The sequence below is a fragment of the Mustela putorius genome, unplaced genomic scaffold, assembly GCF_011764305.1.
Source record: "Mustela putorius furo isolate JIRA1106 unplaced genomic scaffold, ASM1176430v1.1 tig00003853_pilon_pilon_pilon, whole genome shotgun sequence".
NCBI lineage: Eukaryota > Metazoa > Chordata > Mammalia > Carnivora > Mustelidae > Mustela > Mustela putorius.
The window spans coordinates 21,409,592-21,432,727 of record NW_025422005.1 but is presented as its reverse complement, the minus strand read 5'-3'; the positions used below and the strand labels follow the sequence as shown (position 1 = coordinate 21,432,727).

Below are 23,136 nucleotides of genomic sequence, written 5' to 3'. Positions count from 1 at the left end.
GGTAGAGGAGAAGGAATTCACATGAGTAAAAAAGTAATATGAGCCAGGTGAAAAACCAACAGGCTTAAGGAAGAAGCTAAATGTCAGGAAAGGTAAACACGTGCATGTGCTCACCAGAAAGCCACGTGGGCCTGAAATTTTGCCAAGATCAACTTCCCATATTACATACCACCTACGAACTTACTAACAGAAAAGGACTCTTTTCAAAAGGTATTCCTGGAATCAATGACACATGCTTGGATTGTACGTACACATGTTACTGCTCAAATCACAAGACACGTATTCTTATTTTTTAAAAAATTGCTGCTGCTCCTAGACTTGCAAACCAAACTACATTGTGATGGATATAAACCAGTGCCCTATTAAGTCAAGCAAAGAGGTGCTGCACTCAAGAACTTCAGGCCATACTTCTAAGCCATCTTGAAACCATCAACTCAAGAACATCCCAGAGTGGTACAAGTTGAATTCAGATTAGGCAGGTCTTTCATGGACTGATTATGAAGATCACATGATCACACATGGCATGAAAAATGGGATTGAGAGAAAACAACAGAAACTGTCTTTGTCTGCAGACAAATCAGAGATACATAAAATATTCTTGCTAAGGATATGTGAATTTCCTCATACTTAAAATGAGAAAAATACCTGGTTTGACTCATGGGGTTCCAAAGATCAAAAAAACCAATATACGTGAAAGCACTTTGTAAATTCTAAAGTGCCATATAAAGGCACTTAATTCAACCAAAGTTCTGAGTACCTAGAATATGCTAGGACCTTATTTACTAGAATAAATTAGTTATTATTTACGCACTGTCTTACTTTCTAGGGCACTTTTCAAACCATTTCTTTTGAGTCAGACCAAGCTGTGAGCTGTTCAAAAATAGATCAGCTGGTAATAAACAAATAGACTCTCTCAAATTGTTATATGCTAGCTCTAACACTATGAACAGCATATACAAACTCACTCACATGGAGAAAAACTTCACGGCTTTTCCAAATAATTTTGTCACAAGCGAGAAGGCTGATCTATAACCAGGAAAGTACCTAAGAAAATCAAGTTAAGAGCCGATTTTATACCAGTCTGCTCAAGTGATATGTGGTGGTCTGCCGTCAAGAAGCCATTTATGAATTGAACATAGCTTAGGCCAGGAACACCTGGGCAAAGTTGCCTACTGTTGAATAAAACTAGATCAAGCAATAATTTTTGTTTCAAAGCATGTGCAGAGGAGACCGCCGATAAAAGCTGCAGCCATAATAACATCACTTCAACAAATATTTGCTGACCACTTAATACATGTTAGTCACTGGAAATAAAAGGAAAATTAATAACAGTTGGGTTAGATTATCACTTAGAGCATTCTCACATATGGTTAAATCGACCTTCCCAGTTGGCTCTGTTGTCCAGATCTGGACACAGCCAACTACTTACTGAACATCTTCCCAGCCATATGGAATGCAATATGCCCCAAGCTAAACTCATCTCTGCTGCCGCCTGGACCTGCCACCCCAACTTCCTCCATCATTTCTGTTATATTGGTAAACGGCACCATCATCCGTCCAGTCTTCCAAGCCAGAATCCTGAAATCATCTTCAATGCCTTCCTTATACACATCCAACAGCCCCCGTGAATTACCACAAGTCATTTCCATTCCATTTTAATATTGCCCTTATCTATCTGTTTCTATTCCCACGCTTACTACCCTCATTCAGGCTCTTGTAATGCCTCCCTTCACTTACTGCTAATGCCCTAAATAGTTTTTCTTCTTTGCTTTTTTCCTTCCTTCATTCTCATCTCAAACCTTATTTATTTATTTATTTATTTGACACACAGAGAGAGAGAGAGAGAACAAGAACACAAGCAGTAGGAGTGACAGAGGGAGACGCAGACTTCCCGCTGAGCAGGGAGCCTGATGTGGGGTTCGATCCCAGGACCCTGGGATCATGACTGGAGCCAAAAGCAGACTCTTAACAACTGAGCCACCCAGGTGCCCCTCAAACTTTTCTTAAACAGATCTTCTACTCTGCTGCTAATGTATTTCTTTTTTTAAAGATTTTATCTTTAGAGAGGCAGTAAGAGAGAGAGAGAGCACGAGCCAGGGGAGGGGCAGAGGGAGAAGCAGACTCCCCACAGAGGTGGGTGCACCCCGCTCAGGGCTCAGTCCCAATCCCAGGACTCTGAGCTCATGACCTGAGCCACCCAGGCACCCCTAAAGTATTTATCTCTAAAATGAAACTTCGAGAATTCCATTTTGCCGCTTAAAAGTCTTTAGTGGTTCTTCACTGCCTCTGGTTAAAGTTCAGACCCTTTAGTAAGACATAGAAAATAGTTTAAAATATGACTCCTACCTCTCTCTCCAGCTTTACCCTGCCACACCTCCACAGATACCCTTCTTTCCATTAACTCAGTTTCTAGCACAGCATGCTTTCTTTTGCCTCCCTGCCTTTGTAAATATTGTCAATATTATTCCTTCTGCCTGAAAAGTCCACGCTCAGCTCAAGTGTCATTTCTGGAAGTTCCCCCCAACTACCTAGAGTATGCAGATACTATTCCTCTTTTGTTCCCATTGCACCTTGTCATTACTGGTTTAGTAATCCATCTTTCCTGTTAGACTGCGGGTTTCTTGTGTGTGTGGGGGGAGGGTGGGTAGTGAAGATAAGGATTTCTTATGTTACTTAGCTCTGTATCTCTCTTGTTCAGTTTTTGGCACATAATAGATGTTCAGTAAAAACTGAACATTGCTGAAAGTATATTCAATAAATCCAGGTGACTTGAGAAGTTCTGCTTGGCCTTGTGCTATTTAAAAACTGAAAAGGCACGTTTAAAGAGAACATACAAAGTGGGAGTGCCTGGACGGCTCAGTTGGTTAAGCATCCGACTCTTGACTTTGGCTCAGGTCATGATCTCGGTGTTGTGAGATCGAGCCCCTCATCAGTTGGGTGTGGTGCCTCTTTAAGATTCTCTCCCTTTCTCACTGTACCCCACCCCACCACACACACACAAAAGGAAAGAATGTAAAAAGTGGTCCACTTGACCAGACCCACTCTCTCTTCCAGGATTTTATCTCCTACATCAGTAAAGAGGAAAAGTGACATTATCCATGTTCACAACATGCCAGATAGTGCACTAGTCACCTTAATATGTTTCCTCACTTAATTTTTCACAACCTCACTATGAAGTAGTCACGACCTCTACTTTAGAGATAGAGATGAAGAAACAGAGAGGGTAAGCAACTCACAGCTAGTTAAGTGATGGAGCTAGGGTTGAAACTCAAGTTGGTTTCTCATTCTAAAGCCCATTTCTTCCATGGCAACAAAGTGTTTCAGGTAAGACCAGAGGACATGTCCTATTATGTTCAAAAGAATGCATCAAACCTTACTATACTTTTGAGAAGTACTGAGATTGTCTGAAGTCCTCTTAGTAGAATCTGATTTCAGTGTCCAGCACTATCCTTTTAAAAATAAGAAAGCTGTGGGGCACCTGGGTGGCTTAGTGGGTTAAGCCGCTGCCTTCGGCTCGGGTCATGATCTCAGGGTCCTGGGATCGAGTCCCGCATCGGGCTCTCTGCTCGGCGGGGAGCCTGCTTCCTCCTCTCTCTCTCTCTGCCTACTTGTGATCTCTCTGTCAAATAAATAAATAAAATCTAAAAATAAATAAATAAATAAAAAGGCTGAAAGGCCAGAAAAGATGGAGGCAAAAAGAAGATACAGTCTCCATGACACAACTCCCAAACTTGGGCAAGTAATGGTAAGTGAGGAATGTTAACTGACAGCATTGTGCCTTTAACTAAGGCCATCAGGAAGGGCCACTGGATTATATAAGACTCTGCGCAACAGCATATACCAGATTGGCCTGGAAACTTTAAAGGAATCTTGTTAGGGTATGAACAAATATAGGACTGTGTCTGAACCTCCCACAGTAACTGACAAAATTGAGACGTAATGTGATTCAAAGGTGTTAATTCAGACGTTGCTTATCTGGACTGATGGGGGATCTAGAAGAAGAAAGATGCTACAACAGTAAGACCAGCTGCCTGTACAAAGTACAGCCAGCTTATCTAGTTGGTTTCAAGAACAGGAAAAGCAAGAATGTTAGACAAATATTTAATTGAGAATACTATTAGAAAGTTTTCAATTTTATTTAAAAAGTGAATGGTACCTGCTAAGTATGATAATTAAGAATTAAGTATTTTCTTTGGGTGGGGAAAATCCAAACATTTTTCTTTTTAATGGTTTTCTCTTGAAGAGTATTTATTTAGAAGGATTATGTCTCAGGATCATCAAACCCTGGTAGGTATGTGCCCTTCCAAGTTATAAACTACCTCTTCCCTTGACTTAAAGATCCCAGACATCATTAAGAGCAGTGCCACTCCATTAAATGCAATCCAAAGACTTTTTCTCTTCACGTTATTTTTGAAGCAAGGTATTTATAGCTCAGACGAATGAAAGAACCACAGTTATGCTTAAAAGACTATCTTATCCTATAAGAATCACAATGAAAATAAATCCTGAAAACTTTCCTAAAATTTTGCCACATAAGAAAAAATATATATACTTTTTTTTTTTTCCCTGGAGGGACCATATAGTAAGTTTTCCCACACACATTTGATCATCTGTTTCCTGCTTTAGTGAAGACTGATTTTACCTCTGGGTGGCAACAGAAAAGCAATTCCTTTCTGTATTAGAAGCGAGAAAAGAACCTGCTATTGTCTCATTTTATCTTTCTATATATTAAAATCCTGGGTAAACAATAACGACCAAGTAAAGAACAGCAGTATCACTGCCACCTTGCCATGTGATTTCAGGGAACTACTTTCACCTCAGGACCATAATCAAATGTTGGAAGAAGGCAAAAATGCTAACTTCAAAGACTACACCCTCCCCTTGGTAATGTGCTATGCTTTATTTCTTACCCATTTAAAAATATTTTCCTGTGTATAACTACACACATTAAAAAGATTTCAGCGCATATTAAAATATCAGTAGTAGTAGCAGAAGTGCAAATAAATGTTTTTAAGTACACTCTATGCCCAACGTGGGACTTGAATTCACAACCCTGAGATCAAGAGTCACATGCTCTACTGACTGAGCCAGGCAGGCACCCCAAGAACTGCAAATAACTTAATTTCTTTCTTTGTGTTTTTCTGTATTTCTTAACCTTTCTAAATGAGTATGCATTACTTCCGTTATAAAAATGTTATTTAATTATTTTCTTATGCAAGCTTTTGTATCTGGTTTCATAATGAAATAATCTACAAAACCTGAAGAATCTGGTAAACAATTTATGAAGTGCTGATAAATCCTTAATGTCCTCTAAACATTTAAAAACAGTTAAAAATAGGGGCACCTGGGTGGCTCAGTTGGTTAAGCATCTGCCTTCGGCTCAGGTCATGATACCAGGGTCATGGGGTCAGGCACTGTGCCGAGTCCCTCGTGGAGCTCCCTGCTTCTCCCTCTCCTCCCCACTCATGCTCTCTCTCACTATCTCTCAGTCTCTCAAATAAATAAATAAAATCTAAAAAAAAAACCTGTTAAAATAGTTTTCTAAAAGAAAAAGTAGTTAATAGAAAGAATGCTAAGTAATGTAAATGATTGGTAACTAATATAAACATTCTCTTTTATATATATAATATAAAACCTTAGTAATTTATCAAGTGGATTTTGAAAGTCAAAGTCAATGACTGTGTACTTAATGTATCTGGGTGGAAAAGAAATAGCTCAACTTCAAGGTGTAGCTTCATTATATTTTGTTTAATGTCTTCTGATTTAAAAATGGCAGGATTAGTCTCAGGAATGTGAATAAAAATATGGTTGTATTTGTGATGTAATTCCTTAGTAGATTTTCTTATTAGAGAACATAGCTCTGAAACCAGTAAAGACATGCAAAGAAAATTACCATTCTCCTGCCAGACATGATAGCAACTGGGAATATAAAATATTAAATCAAAGATTCCTAAAACTTGATCTGAACAGTAACTCTAGATTAAGTGATATATATACTACAAATCAACACTATCACACTTCAGTCGGAATGATTTATATTTTTCTTTCTTTCTTCTTCTTCTTCTTCTTTTTTTTTTTTTTTTTGCCTGAGTGCCTTACACCTCAGGCTTAAATCTTGTTTTATTGGAATCAAGTATAAAACATCAGAATGACTGAGCAAATTCAATAAATGGTTTAAAAGCCATCTCAGAAGAAAAACATCTTTTAGGTGATTTGGGGATAGATGAAAGAAAGAAGCGATCTGATCCTATGTACTTAGATTTAGTTGAAGATTTTGACAGTGATATGTACAGATGTTAGTTAAGTATATCTACACAAGATAAATATACCTTTTTTTAAAAAAATCTATTTATTTATTTGACACAGAGAGAGAGATCACAAGTAGGCAGAGAGGCAGGCGGAGAGAGAGGAGAAAGCAGGCTCCCCACCGAGCAGAGAGCCCAATGCAGGGCTCGATCCCAGGACCCTGAGACCATGACCTGAGCCGAAGGCAGAGGTTTTAACCCCTGAGCCACCCAGGTGCCCCAAGATAAATATATCTTATGGTGGTGGCAATGGTGGAAGCTTGCGGAGAAGGCAACTTTAATTAATTAAACTCGAGAGCTGGTCTCGAGTTTAATTACTGTGTCTTGTTAATTTTTTGGTGCATTCGCAGGTATGATACTGTTACATTAAGCATCAAAATATGCCAGTCAATAATATTATTGAGTCCATACTAGCAGAATTAGACAGCTGACAGAACAATTTTGAATGAAAGAAGAGAATAATCATGTCAGTTATAGAGATAACTTCTAATGAGAGCCTGGGAATCAGTATATGCTGAATTTTGAGTTTGCAAAGAATGCCTTTCCCTAATATTTTATTCAATGCTTCCAAAGATCTATCTCTAAAATACTTATGAAAAATTTATCTTCATATATGTCCATGTTTAATGGATAGTATAGACAAATATGAATAAATATGGGTGTTCTTACTTACTAAAAACAAGACAAATTTTAAGAGAGGGCCATTAATATGCTAAGTTGACATTTTATTTTATCGAATGGATGAAACTGAGAAGTAGGAAATACAGATAATAACTGCAGAAAAATGTTCATAGTCCAGCCGGACCAAAATACAAATTCTCTCACTAAATTGCATGACTATCTTGGTCTAACCCACTTTACCAATACCATCTTTTTTTTTTTTTTAAGATTTAATTTATTTATTTGACAGACAGATATCACAAGTAGGCAGAGAGGCAGGCAGAGAGAGAGAGGAAGGGAAGCAGGTTCCCTGCTGAGTAGAGAGCCTGATGTGGACCCTGGGAGCATGACCTGAGCTGAAGGCAGAGGCTTTAACCCACTGAGCCACCCAGGTACCCCTACCAATACCATCTTAAACCGTCTCAAACACTCTACTCCAAATCAGCAAGGGTTTGACCCTGACATAAATATTCTTAGGGACTCAGCCACAGAATACCACAAATACTTTTTTTGATGAAGCTTGAATGATTCTTAGAGGTACAAAATGTCATTTGGTTTGATAATGAGGTGTTTTTGGTTTGTTTGCTTCTGGGTATCAGTCGAGTTTTCTTTTGATGTTGTGTGTGAGGTTTGACTTAATTAATGGGAATTTAAGCTATTGATCTAAATATCTCCAATAAACATGTAAACTACTAATTATTTTCTTCTAAAAAGTTCAAATCCTTTTATTGAATGTTTTTTGCTTTTTATTTTATTATTATTTTTAATATATTATATGTTTATTTGATATATAAATATATAGTATATATTTATGTAATATATATACATATATATATATATATGTATATATATGACTTGGACTCATGACCCTGAGATCAAGACCTAAGCTGCGATCAAGAGTCAGACCCTTGTGGTGCCTGGGTGGCTCAGTGGGTTAAAGCCTCTGCCTTCTGCTCAGGTCGTGATCCCAGGGTCCTGGGATTGAGCCCTGCATGGGCTCTCTGCTCAGCAGGGAGCCTGCTTCCCCCTCTCTCTCTGCCTGCCTCTCTCCCTGCTTGTGATCTCTGTCAAATTTTAAAAATTAATTAATTAATTAAAAAAAAAAGAGTCAGACCCTTAACAGACTGAGCCACCCAGGCACCCCTATTTAATGATTTTAATACCAGAAACCAGATCATCCTGGGGCCCAACAAAAGCCATGACAACTCTGCCTCAACCACAACCAAGGCCTCATTTCTCATCTTTATCTTCTGGATCCTATACACTAAGAGAGATCCTATTTCCGGTTCTGGGACATTCTGTAGGACTCAGCCTGGAGGATTTAACTTAAGATAAAGTGATTCCAGCATTAATAAATCAATCCATCAGTGGTTTCAGGATCTTAGAGAACCGTTCTCTTTTCTGAGAGCCATTTTCATAATACCCAGTTTCATAAATCACTAGGGTTTCACAAATTCCAAACTTCTCCTTAATTCACCCTCTGTAACGTTTACCACATTTTCATTTGGGGACTGAGTGACTTAGGAGACAGATGTGGTGTGACAGAATGTCATCAGACTGAAACATCAAAGACCTGTGTTCTGGTTCCAGTTCTTTCACTTAAAAACCGCTTGTTCTTGGGCAGGCCTCTCAAGCTCTGAGACTCTGTTTTATGAGAAGAAGCAAGAGCATTGCTGTTATGATTATTATGAGGGTTCACTGTACAGGTGTTCACAGTGAAGTGATGGGCAAATACTAGACACTATTTGTCTTTGTACTCTATTTCTTAAAATTCTTCCTTTTGCAAAGAAACATGAACCAGAGCAATAAAGACATCTACTCTCTACTTGGAAGTGTTTCTTGAGCACCCAAAGTGGGCCAATCCTATATATTTAATTAAGGCTGGTCTTCCTTTCGGCTTAGCAAGTTCTCAGCCAGGTTCTCCTTAGATTTTATTTTATTTATTTATTTTTAAAGATTTTATTTATTTATTTGACAGACAGAGATCACTAGTAGGCAGAGAAGCAGGCAGAGAGAGATGGGGGAATCAGGCTCCCTGCTGAGCAGAGAGCCCGATGTGGGGCTCGATCCCAGGACCCTGGGATCATGACCTGAGCCAAAGGAAGAGGCTTTAAACCACTGAGCCACCCAGGCGCCCCTCTCCTTATATTTTGGAGAATATCACCAGACAGAATTTTGAAGAAAGAAATTGTGACAGAATATAAGAATTAAAATAGGTACACTATGAGAATATTTAATAAATATTCCTGATTCAAGCTCCTTATGAAAAACACTGGATAGGCCATTTTTTAATAGTTTTGAGATATATACTATCTGCTAAAAAAAGAAAATTAGGAAAAACATTTCTCATTAGTCACAAAATTTACAATCATTTAAAACTTAATAGATTTATTGCTATTTCTAAGTCCAAATCATATCTATGTTACTACACACAGATTTTGCTTCCTGAAATTATTAAATTTTCTGTAAAAAGAGCCCATGATTTAACATACTACCTCTATCCTCATTTTCCAGAATCTCACTTTCCCTAAACCTACCACATTTATTAAACTAGCATTTGTTTTCACATTTCCCTGCTGAGCAGAGAACCTGATGTGGGGCTTGATCCCAGAACCCCGGGATTGTGACCTGAGCCGAAGGCAGAGGCTTAACCCACTGAGCCACCCAGGCGCCCCTCGTTAGACTTTTTAATAAGATTTATATAATCAAAAAAATAAATACGATAAGAAAAAGGGAGTAAGAAGAGGGAGGCAATGGGATTGAAGGACAGGGTTGTGCACAGACACACATACACCCACCGAGCACATTACCCTTGCTTCGCAAACCCAGTAAGAAATGCTTTGCACCGCAAATGCCCACAGAACCAGCAGGAATCGAGGTTATCTTGCTAAGCACAGAAGGAAGATACCCAGCAGTAGTGTCCAGCTCCTGGTTCTTTACTAAAGTAAACAATAAATATTATAGTCACTTAACTTATCAACAGTCTATTTAAGTAATACCCACAAATGGTCTGCAACATGCAAACTAAAAAATGTAGAACCCAATCCTGATTAGATCAGTTAATTGCGAGTGCTTTGTTTCTACATTTTTCTCTTTAACAAAACATGGGAAATTTATGTTTCAGCAAACAACGGCTTTAAATGCCTTGGGGGGAAGCTCTAAAAAAATGTCTTTATACATTAATTTAGTATCAATATTTGTAATCTTATTCCTGTTTTGAAAATTAGTAATAACTGGTGTTTCCTGTGGTTGTATGACAATCAGTAGGAATGTCAACCTGGTGATTAAAAAAAATTTGTTAAAACAAATACTTTTATATGGGCACTTGCAATAAAAGATAAATCAGATGTGGTAATAGCTTCTTTTGTAAAAGCCATGTATAAACAGCACATAAAGATGACAAGTCAAGCAGCAATAGCCCATTCTTCAGCCAAAAAAGGAAACGAATGAAGAAAGAACAAAATTCACCAAAAAGAAAATCATTCTCTAGCCCCCCACACCCCTCAAGAGCCTCATAAATAATAGTTTTGGTACACTTTCAGTGGAAAACTCAGGCCAGCTGACAGTTTGAAAAAGGACATTAGAATCACAAACACTCAGGATGGGGATAAACTAACAACAGAGTAACCATGTGGCTAGCAAAAGATGAATTAAAAATTCTATCTTTCCTCTCTAGTGTGCCATACCTTATCTTGCATTTCTCTTCATTCTAAAGTTTCTCTCTTGGCTATATCCGCCCCCACTCTTTTTTAAAAAATAAAGTTAGTATGTTATTGGTCCCTAGCTAGAAATATACCCTTGTAGTGCTCGCTAGCTTCTCCACAAAACTTGAGTCATTTTCATGGTTCTTTGCTATTCTCTGGCATATAAAGATTACATCTGGATAAAGGGGCTTACTTAGATGTTGGCCTTAGTAAATTACAGTTGGTAAAACTGCTTATTATAAGAAAATCACTCCATAATGCAGCCTCTCGCAAATGCCAGCAAATGAAATTTGCCAATGACAATTATCCTTCAAACATAGTTTTTATAATTTCCTTAATAGTGCTGTTATTAGATTATCCCCAGAAAAGGTGACTGTAAAAGCAACAGCTTCAAAATCAGTGCCTGAGGCAAAATTTTATCTATTAGGTAATAGAAAATTTTGCCTTAATACTGCACTCACCAGCAAGGACTCCACAGATCAAATGAGTGTTCTCAAACCTGAATAGAGCTATAGAAGTCAAAGTTTTCAGCAAATATTAAAAGTTATACTAAACAAGTCTAGGAGATCAGAAGCGTTTGGTTGGTAAATTTTATTTCAAGATGCTAAGAAGGGCTAAGATAGAGAAATGGAGATAGAGAGGAAGGAATTATAACCAGTATAAAAACTCTGATCACTTAATATGGAACACAAATATATTTGGCAGGATTTCTCAGAAATCCCAATTCCAAAAATGATTAAAGGCATAATAAGTACTTAAAAAAAATCATGGCCCAATTTAGTATCTAGAAAATTTAATACCTAGAAAATAACATTTTGATTCCACAGAACTAAGTACAACAGGAAACTCTTATTAGATACTAACTAGCTGTATCTTCTCTTCCTGAAAAATCCTATAATAATGAAAATGACTTTCCATTGTAACATTTTCAACAAGTTCCTAAAAAGAACATGGCTTTGAAGAAACTCTTCAAAATTTTATACTACTCAGACACAGCCATGAAGTACATACTTTGAGCTAGTAAACAGACCACTTCAAAATGTAGAGTGTTGGTTTTAAGTAATTACCTGGGTGATACAATAGAATCTAGAACTAACATAAGAGATAAGGTTTACCGGAGGTGAAGTGAATAAAGCAGTATACCTTCTGTTAATTCCATATTATAGGAGAACGCTCTCCTCACACCCACATATCCACACCCACTCCATTCTTCACTCTTCACTATGATCACAGTGGCAATACTGGATGGTTAATAACCACTAATTTGTAGTGTGCTTTATAAAAAAACAAAAGACAAACTCAGCATATTAAAAATGCTTCTAACAGATGCGACAATTACATGTGTTGTAGTGACTGATTAAGATGGTTAGAAAAAAGTTATTTATAACACTTGGTATAAATAAGTCAAATGAGTTCCAAGCTGATTTTAAAACATTAATATTCCAAGAACTGAACACATGTCAAGGTTATGTCTGCTTTAGGACTGAGCAAAAGACAATTACTGGGACATAGAGAAGAGTGAAAACGTGGAAAAACAAGGGAACTTTTCAAGAAAGACTGATGATGTTTGATATGTTTTTTTGCTAATCCCCTGACGCAGAAGTTTCTTCTCCCTTTTTTTCCTCCCCCCACCTTTTTTTTTCTTTTTTGAGTGGATCTATATACTGCATTGCTGGCTCCTATTTCCTTAATGACTACTATCACCCAGAATCAGATTTTCAATAAGATTTATTCATGATAAATTTACATATTAACAGCAAATAACGTGAGAAAAATATCAAAGAAAACGTTCCAAAAGAGAAGTTCTTAGCAGATTTCTTTAGGCTTAAATATCTTGCTGAACTGCTAAGGGATAAACAATTTATTCAGCCTAGTATCAGAGCTAAAGCATCCTGGCCCAGAGAATGGAAAGGAACGTAAATTTATGGATTTATTAGAAAGCACCTCCCAAAGCTAAACATAGACCAAGAACTTCTTCAGAACACAATCATGACCAGGTCAACCAGGAAGCAAAGACACTCCCGAAAGGATATAAATTCATTTTATTCTGACTTATTGGTCAATACTGTCCTCATAGGCCCCAAATCGGGGGGGAATCCTCTTAGGGAAATCTCTTTATTTAGAACAAGGAACCCTTCTAAAATGTTTTCCTTAGATTCCCAACCTTAAATTTATACAACTGTTTGAAACACTGAGGTGTACCAAAACTTCAGAGTAAAAAATCATTTCACGTTCTTTACCACGTTTGTTAGATACCTCTAAAAACTAAAGAGAAAATGAATTTGGGAATTGTTTCTTTATTCCTTAGGGGAAAATGAAAGCAGACCCTTGGAAACCAAACCAAACAAGGGGGTTAGCTGAATTCATCGCTAAATATATTAAGAGGACAGTTAACATTGAACAATCTGGAAAACTGACAAAGGCAGGGGTGCTGTGATGGTTACAGATATGTTAGATTACAGTTCTGGTGCACCACAATTACTAAATAAATAGAAAAAATGCATTGCATTTTGTTTTCCATTTCTAGTCATAAACAAGACCGAAAATACTTCAACACTGAATAAAGATGCTAGAGCATCTACAGCTCTTCAAACAGTACAAAGGCAGAAAGAGTAAATTTATCGGTTCTCTGGTTCTCTAGACCTGTGTCAGGGGTCAGTCAGCAAACTACAGCCAACAGTTCAAATCCAGCCCACTCCTTATTTTTGTATTGCTATGAGCTAGGAACGATTTTACATTTTTTAACGGTATGGAAAACAAAATGATATTTAGTGACCATAAAAATTACATGAAACTCAAATTTCAGTGTCCATAAATAAAGTGATGGAATACGTTCATCTTCATTTGTTTGTTCTCTATGGCAAAGTTGAGTGGTTATGCCAGTGACTATATGGCCCGTAAAGCCTAAAATATTTATTATCTGAACCTTTACAGAAAAAGTTTGCCAACTCCTGGTCTACCTGATATACAAAACCCTTGATATCACAAGAGTTTGATACACTTGGTGTTTTCATACCATGTGAAACCCAAGAAAAAAGGATCAAACTCTTCTCTGCAATGTATTTTGATAAACACAAATTGTCAAATATCAGTTTCCCTTTATGGTGTCACACTCCAAGATGCATTTATACATACAAATAAGCACCCGGTCTCAGTAATACCTTCCATAGGGAAAACAGCTGGCTGTTACCTTTGATAAATGGGTAAGAGCTCTTAACTGAACCAAATTATAAGATATTAACAAGAGAGACTGACACCTACTACAGGAGATTTCTTTAAAGAAACCACGGACCATGCTACAGGATTAATAAGAGAGACTGTGGCTTCTGGCTCATATATGAGTTTTTGGGCTACTCACATATACTGATTAGGCTTATGGTGATTAATTTGGCATAAATCTGTGTCCCAATACAAGAGATTCTACATGAAAAGTTAGAGTTTATCCATTACCATCTGTGACTAATCATTTAATCCAATTTAACAAATTTTAAATATTTGTTATATATCTGAGATACAAAGGTGATAGATTGGCAAACAAAGATGCATAAAACAGACTCTCACCTTTGAGAATCTCACAGTTTTGAGGAGACAGGTACAAGCTAAAAGAGATGGATTAACGTCATTTCAAATTTTTAATACCACTTTTTTGATGGGGATCTAAGCCATCATCAGAATGTTACACAGAAAGTAAGTTTCCATAAGTTTACCATAGCACAATGATATAAATTAAATCACATGGGGGTGCTAAAGTATGTAAAGATTAGTCAGTCAGAGAAGGCATGCAAACCTAGAATGCCGCCTCTGGCAGTATACTCCTTCAAAATAGAATAGTGATTCTGTCTTGTTAACAGATTCTGGTCTACAAGAAGTTTCCAAAGATACAAAACTATCCCACCTCCTCCCTTTCATCTAAAAAAAAAAAGAAAAAGAAAGAAAGAAAAAAAAAATCCCACGTGCCTATGTCATCTATGAAGAAGCTCAGGGATTTCCAGGAATTTCAAGATGTTCTTTTTAAGAAAGAGGGCAAGTGAATGGATAAGAACATAAGATGAATAAACCATTGGCAAGCAACCGATGGGCAACGGAGCCAGAAAGAAAATGAGCTGATAAAACCAGGACAGCTAGAAAAAGAAAGAAAAAGGCAGGATAACATGTTAGAAGGAAGATTGGGACAGATCTGGATATCAGATGGTAAGTTATCTGAGGGCAAGAACGATGACTAATTCCAACATGGGAGTTACATTTAACTATGTGAATTCAATATGAAATAATATGAAAGATAGAAAATTCTTCAGAAGGCTTCGATTCAGGACCAAGAATTGAAATCTATAGGGAAACAGATTTTGAGTTAATATAAGAATGATGTATACGCAAAAATCAGAGATGTCCAGATGTAGTATGCTGTATCTTGGGAGGCTAGAGATCACTTTGTCCATAAATGGTTTTAAATCACTAAATGATACGGTACAGAAGAGTCAAGCATTGGAATGGAGAAGAGTTGGATCTGGGGCTTATCCAACCCTAAAATTCTGATAATGGTGCCTCTTTGCATCTGCGATACATAATGAGGGCAATGAATAAATGCATAGCAGTAACCATGGTTCCCACTTAAGTTTTAGTCTCTATGTTTCATTGAGCTAGGATCGTGTACATATGAAGACTCTTCTTTAAAGAGAATAGTAGAGAAGAAAATGAGAGACTAAACTGCACCCTTTAATGACTTGGGTGGGGAGAGTTCTGAAGAGATAGTTAGGACTGATGCTTCTCCTGCCCTCTTATCTTTGAAATGTTAGATTTACTCTATTATTTACTGTGAACAGAACTCTGACTATAAAGTGGGAGGCTGTTCTCTGTATATCAATCACATAAGATTAGAAAACCATTTCTAAAGCATACACTTCCTCAATGACCTGTCACCCACACATTTAGTTAGGCTATGATTGAAGTTATTTAGCTTTTAGCCTGTATTCCTGATCTGTGGGAGTAACAGGCTACTTCTTTTTGTCTCTCAAGTTTTAGTAAGATAAGAATTTCATTTATGAAGTGAAATACTCCATGAATTTCTAATTGTTGATCACACCCATCCCTGTTCGCCTTCTGGCTTCCTCCCTCTAACAGCCATGCCTTCTTAACCATTTCCAGTGCCCAATCCCAGGTCCATACCAATATTTGTTTGTTTGTTTCTTTGTATCATGCTCTACTGCAGTAAAGAAGGAGATCCTAAGGCATGAGGGGTAACAGAAACAGAAATGAGAGCAGACTCATTGGTCCACTATCCACTACAATGTGGAGGAGGCCAATACAGTTATCCCACATGCCATGCATAATGGAGAACAGAACAAGGACTCATCTCCATTTCTAGTACCAAATTACAAACAACAGGATTAGTTTGAGTGCAATGAAAACAAGCAACATTTTTTTCTCAGTGTGGTAGAGAATGCTGTAAAGAAGTTTGGGATTTTCTAATTTCTGTAAAGAATACAAGGGATGGAAACTGAAGAGAAGTTTATATACCTTTACTATACTCAATACTTTTGGGGGGAAAAAAACAAAACAGCAACAATGTGAAAAAGTGCCTCATACTATTTTTGAATTTTCTGTCTTCCTTTTGTAAATATATGATCACTAGGTAAAGCCCAAGTATAAATTTTGCTTGCTAATACCATTTAAAAAAACAACCAAACCTCTTATGCTTAGTATATTCTCCATGCTTATCTGTAGGAAATATTATAGAAGTAACTCAGGAATGTAGGAGACAGTAAATCTGCTTATAGCCACAGAAAATTCAGAGAAATTTTTACAACATTTACTAGAAAGAAATGTACTAGGATCTAGGATGACAAATGGAAACCTAATCCACAGAAAATCCCCAGTCTAATATTAGTCAATGGAATCATTTTCTCCCTCCAAAACTTTTACCAGAGATGTAAACAAGTTGTAAAATTGATCCACATGAACTGAATCTCCTTCATATTCTAAGTGTTAGCATAAGAAAATGGCTAAAAGATAGGTCCAAAGATTGATGCTGGGTTTATTTTCAAGTTTGGTCCACTGTAAGAATACCATAAGGATAAGATGAATTGTTTAAGAGTGAAAGACATTTCTACCTTCAGTAGTTTTAAGTGCTTGGTCAAATACCAGTAAGAAGTAGACAGAAATCAACACAACTATTTAAATGCTTGCTTTCATATGAAAAAATTCTAAGAAATTAATGTCTGTTGATTTTTAAGTTTTCATCTCCCCAGTCCCCAAAAGACCAAGAAATGAACAACAACAACCTGAACTTCTGGTTCCTGGAAAACGTTACAGATTCATTCTCATGAGGTAGGTTTGTCTCCATGTTACTAGGTGGAAATCTGGGCACCAAGTAGTTAAGTGAACTTCTCAGAATCACCCTAGAAATGATTAACAGCAAAACCAAGGCAAAAACCCCAAGACTTTTTACTGGTCTGTATTGATACCTTTAGTCCAAATTAGTTTTTGTTTTGTTTTGTTTTGATTTGATTTATCAACTGGCCATTAAGAAGCTGAACCAGAATAAAGCCAATACACAGTTACTTGGATCTGTCTCTGGCATTCAGAATGGAATGAGATATGAGAAGGAAACTAAGATTATTTACAGCTTTGTTACAAATATCAGCAGTATTAACAGTAGTTAATACAAAGCTATAATGTCTACTATTTTTTTCCTCTGTTAACTGTGATGGGTATATCTTTTGAACCTGCACTGACCAGCTTAATCCAACACAAAGGTTTGGCACTTCTCCTCTCAACCATTCTTATCCCATTAATCAGAGAAAGTGCCTCTCCTTTAACCATCAGTAAAGATTTCTGAGGACTCATGCTGCACTTCAAAACACTGAAAAATATTATTGACTTATGCTGGACTTTTAATGGACTTGGAATCACTCTAATACAAAGGGAAACAAAATCCAAGGTGAAGTTTACAATAATAGTTAATAAAAAGCTGTGTACCAGGATGAAAACTGAAAATATAATCATAAGCCATTATTAAAGTAACAATAAATTCTGATTATTTCCTTTTCAGTTTCCTGAAAAAATTTTAGAAGACTCTAACCAATGTTACAGTTTTGTTATTTCATAAGGAAAGCTCTTACATTTCTACTTCAAAGACAAAGGGGACTACTTAGGATAATCACTTTCTGTGTCAGAGGACAGCTTTGCAATGTGTTAGATTGATTGAAGTTTCTCTTTTCTTATTATGAGTGAATCAAGAAATATGCTTAGTTACAAAATATTTGTTATACACAGACATAGCCTGTGATGTGAAAGATACACACCCATATAAGATTTTAAAATTCAACCTGCCCTTACTTCTTTTCCCATTTTGGGGGGAAAGCCTATGATGACAGAAGAGCAGTTTTCAGGAAATACCAGAGAATTATTTCTACATGTCTCCAGAGAAAAATAGAATTGTGGTGGGTGTTGAAGGACAAAAGATTCTTGGCATTAGTGTTCTTTCTTTCTTTCCTTCTTTCTTTCTTTTTTGCTGTAAGAAGCCATCATCTTAAAAACAAAAGGTCTTGTTTAGAAGTTTCATCAACTAAAAGTGTTGAGAAGTAAAACAAAGTGCAAAAATCTCAGTTTGATAACCCCATGAACTCAGATTCCAAAACAAATATTTGAGACATTAACCAAAGCATCCATATTGGTACATCCAAGTGCCATAAAAAGTAAGCTGCATGCAAGATGTCATTAATACCGAGGTAAAAAATAACAGGTTAGACATCTGAGTTGTGTTGTGAAAACAAAGCACACCCATATTTTCTTCAGCGAAGCCTTAAAAATCAACATGCAAACAGAGGGACACATACTTGTCACGATAGAACTTTAGCTCACAAAGCCATCAATTAAAAACAATTGATTTCAACACAAATGTAAGAGTAAACAGGTCTGAAGTCTATCAGGAAAACAGAATATATCAATATATATTTTTTAAGCTTGTGATAACGGCTAAATATTGCTTCTAGCAATATAATTACTTAAGTCATAAAGAAATAACACAGTATTAATTCAGAGAAGGGTATATTTATGTACAGATCTTGAATAAATCTGTATTCTAGGACTTTTAAAGATGGGTACAGTGGTCTGTAAATTCAGCCCTGGCTGGAGGCTAAGGGGCACCAGCACAGCACCATTTTCCTTAAACCTTCAACATTCTACTTGTGAAAAGCTGGCATTTAACCTTTGCAGATCCCTTCTATAGACCAGGCAGGATAAAGATGTTTTTCCCTGTACATTTCAGAAATACACATAAGAAGGCCACAGAAGTCAAAGCCCTTTTCCAAAAAAGGCCTTTGTATATACTGGTTTGATATCTCAAGAAAAGGAGTGGTTATGGATTCATAGATTAAAATGTATCATTTTAAGGCTTTTGAAAAATTAACAAGTTGAATTTTTTTTTTTTAAACTACAGAGCCCATGCCACACAAATGACTATAGAAGATTAGGAAATATTCCATCAAATGTTTCTATGAGTATCCTGCTTTGCTTGTTAACAGAGGAGAAGAGGACATAACAGCAGTGAACAATACACACATGCAGGACAGAAGAGTTAAACCTTTTGGGGGAAAGTACCGACTGTCACATACTTATATCTGATTTCTCTGAACTTGTTAAGCATCAGTGAGGAAAAGCTGGCTTGGGCAATCCATTGCTACTCCTTTGTACCCCACAATACACATTCTACGAAGAGCAACATTTTATTGACAGAAAAATGATCAAAAAGAGCTCCCCTAGAACAGTGAACTATGACGATCAAAGGGTATATCATACAGGAGATAACACAGTAGAAGTAAATGACAAAAGTTCAATGGTTTTAGTCTTGACATTTCGGATGAGCACCCTGTTTTCCGATCACAGAAAGATCAACCACCAAACAGCCAATGCAAGAATCACGAGAAAAGACATCATGAAAGGAATACGAGGAGATGATAAAGTACTAGAGTAGAGGTGGCACTTTTTGAGAGACTTGTGATCCTCAGGGATTGGAATAGAAACCTTGGGAAGAATTTCTTCATTGTCTTGCTGGGGCAAGGCTCTCTCAGTAGATCTCTCTTGCCTTTTAATTTTCTCTTCATCCTGCACTAACAGAGCACGTTGCTGTGTCTGCTTTCACGGTAGAAGATCAAGAAAGACAGAGAAAGATGAACAAAATGACAGATGGAAAAATGCTCAAAAATGATACTTGGGGATGTGCAAAGGATTTGGGAAGATCTTTTGGGACTCTCTTTATTTTACTTTACTTTGGCAATTTGTCCCAGCAAAGTCTCTATAACATAGTCGGGTATTCAACAGATAATTTTTTGAATGAATGAACATTAGAAGTCTTGAAAGTTCAAGCAATTACTCGACTTCCTTAGCAAGAGTATTTTTCCTCCTTCAAGGATACTCATATATGAATATTGGTCATTTTTCATTGCTTTAGTGCTGCCAATTTTTCTTAGATCACTTGGGTAAAGCCAATAATGAAGCATTCTTCTCGCCATGAGAAAAGTTAGTTTTATTACAAACAGAATGGCAGAATATAAAAAGTTATCCTCATATCCCCTTCATATAGACTTAAAAAACTGCAACAGTTCAACAGCAATTAGCTTTTGTCAAGGGAATAAAAATCTTAATCCCATACATTTTAAAGATTGCAAAAGAAAAAAGTATAAAAGTTTGTATGTGCCTCCAAGGTCTACCAAAAACAAACAACACCCCCCCCCAACAAATCTCAACAACTGTAAATGTCCTCCCTCTTTTGCAGAATCATGATTAAAAATAATAGTAGTAACAACCATCATGAAGGTTTATACATCACATTAAGCAGAGTTTTTGACAATTTTAAGGTAAGTTGCCTTTTCCAAATGTCCAATTGAGAAGTTTTTCCTCCCCCAACAATTTCTGTGCTCTGCCATCTAGTCAAGAGATGTTATCTATGAAAGGAAAAATTTGGCTCTAAGTTCTCTCAGTTGGGCCAGCCTTCTCTGATCAGTTTGGACTTTTGACACAGGTTCTTTGCACACCCCTAAGTGATATGTATCAGGGAGAAAGTAGCTTGGGGACTGGTCAGCAAAAAAGAAAAAAGGAAAGAAAGGATGCAAAATCATAATGATTTTTTAAAAGAATATAAGAAGGGAGAAGAAAGACAACATAAAAAGAATAGGGTACAATTAAATTCATTTTCTCTCTGAATACATATTTACATCTTCATGCAGCTTTTCAACCAGCCATGCGCCGAAATAAGCAAATTGAAAGCTGCAAAAGCTGCAGCTGTGGAAATGTTATGTGTTAGGTCAAAAGGCAGTGGAGTGTGAATTTACTAGTAGAGCCAAAAGAAAAAAAATTACTCAGCAGCTGCTGTTCAGTTCTGGGGGAATATCTGCTTAGTGCCATGACAAGAGCAAATTCGGATTGAGAAGCACGAGTCATAACAGCAGCTTTACCTCTGGCCCACCAACCTTTCTTTCCGAGGGAAGGACAGAGGTTTTCTTCACCTGGTCATACACAAATTATATAAAATTCAGTAGCCTCGCAACGCAACAACAATGCTGCCAAAGTCGGAAGAGGATACGTATCCCCAAAGAACAGAAATATTGCCCTCATCATTGAAGAAAAAGTAAGATATGCCAGAAAGTGGAGTTATCCTTTAAAAAAGGTTGTCATAGGACAGTTCTTACTTATTCTGTTATTCATTTAGAGGAGTAATATACAGAAGCACAGAGCTAAAGTGGCTCAAGTACTCCCCACCAATCTCATTTATAAAAGTCCTTTCTTTAAAGTCCACAGAATGACATACCCATTTCCAACCAGCCCTGAGATGATTTCTGAAAGGTTTCTATTAAGATAGAAGATATTTTCTGGAAATGGAGACTGATTCAAATTTACCAAACTTCATCCAAGAGAGTATTAAATTACTTTTCAAAGTAATCGAGCATCTTTTATTACTTCTACAAAGTCAAAAAGAAAGCTTCTAGAAAATAAGCAGCTATGGTTTAGAGAGACAGTTAACCAGGCAAGACAGCAACATGGCGTTTCTCCTGAAATCTAGAGCTATAGAAAGCAGTCACTGTCTCAGTTCAGGTTACATTATCTAGATTTAGAATCTAAAACTGATGTCCATTTACATCAAGGAATGGAGGCTGAAGAATAGAAACAACAGCATCCTGTCACCCCCGGTAACTAGCTACCCATCATTCAGGAATTCTCCAGTCTTACTTGGTGAAACTGGTCGGACTCTACCTTGGAGAATTCTTGGTCAATTTCAATCGCATTTTGAAAAAGATAAAAAGTCCCTTCTGCGAGTCAACTTTTATCATCTTCTCCAGTTCCAGAAACTAAACAAAGTTGAATAGTTTACCATGAATTCTGAATTTAAAAACAGGTTTGTTTTTTTTTAACATTATTAAGACATCACTACCTTTCTTGACTAGAATTGCTGTTGCTATTGGTGAAAACCAGGAATATTAAAAATTATTATCATCATTCATTAAATCATTGTGACTACTTATATAAATATTAACCTGTATAAGCTAAAGATTAAGAATTTTTAAATATATGCTTAAGGTAACTTTTAAGATATTTCATCACATAGATTCATTTAGTCAGACGTAGGATTTCTACAACAGGTATGACAACAGCACACACACAAAAAAAACCAGCCTGAAAGGTATCTCCAACTTCTTCTAACTGTGACTATCTTACAAAACAACATGTTAAAAGTTTGAAGCTGCTCATAAAGATGAACTGTCAATAATTTTTCTATAATTGAAATATAATCATTAATGTGTGGTGTTCTGCATTCTCTGGCTTAGAGGTCTCCTTCGTTTATTATATAATTGTGGTCAACCATTCCAGACATTTCTCAGTTGTGCAAATGTTCAAATAAAGTTTAAAAAAATGTTTATCCTGTTCCAATTCTGACCTTACTAAATTTAGTAAACTCTCTGGTCCTTGGAGGCACAGTTTGAACACGAAGTTCCACTGGCTTATGATCAATTTGTAAACACACACTAACCAGAAGGAGGCAGTTCTCAAGAGCCTAGTCATCTAATGGTAGCTCTAAACGGCTCCTATAATTCGACTGGGTAGCCCATATGACTTAAAAACAAGTGTTTGATTATGAATGCCTTAGAGCTGCAATGAACTGGTGAGGAACCAAAGCTAAATTTCAGCTCTAAACTTACTTTACTTATATACAGAACATTTAATAGACAATAACGTTTATTTCATTCATTCTCACAAGTGGTCACGTGGACGAAGTACTCACTCCTTCTCCTGTAGGAAGCTGCCCATTGATGTTAAGTGTTCGGAATGGGGAGTGAGTGGATAAGCGTTTATCCCATTCACTAGGCCGTGGTTCTGGTACAGATTCCATGAAGTTCTTTTTCAGCTCACTGATGCTGGCATGATGTTTTTTTATCTCTTCTTGACTTTTGTCTAAATCCTACAGTTGAAAGGAC

At 36.8% G+C, this 23,136-nt stretch overlaps 1 protein-coding gene across 24 annotated transcripts in view; it reads right to left on the bottom strand.

Annotated features, from left to right (window-relative positions):
- EPB41 (erythrocyte membrane protein band 4.1) overlaps positions 1–23,136 on the bottom strand; it is a 194,345-nt gene that overhangs the window by 19,117 nt on the left and 152,092 nt on the right. For 14 of the 24 annotated variants that reach the window (XR_006601692.1, XM_004740989.3, XM_004740988.3 and 11 more), the window contains one exon: positions 22,944–23,120. Coding sequence is in view for 23 of the 24 variants with exons in the window: in XM_004740989.3 (XP_004741046.1) it covers positions 22,944–23,120 (177 nt within the window). In the remaining variant the exon portion in view is untranslated. Of the gene's footprint in view, positions 1–15,673; positions 19,799–20,412; positions 20,740–21,120; positions 21,172–22,943; positions 23,121–23,136 lie in introns of those variants that run through there. The other 10 variants (XM_013046811.2, XM_045064067.1, XM_013046812.2 and 7 more) reach the window with 8 other exon arrangements.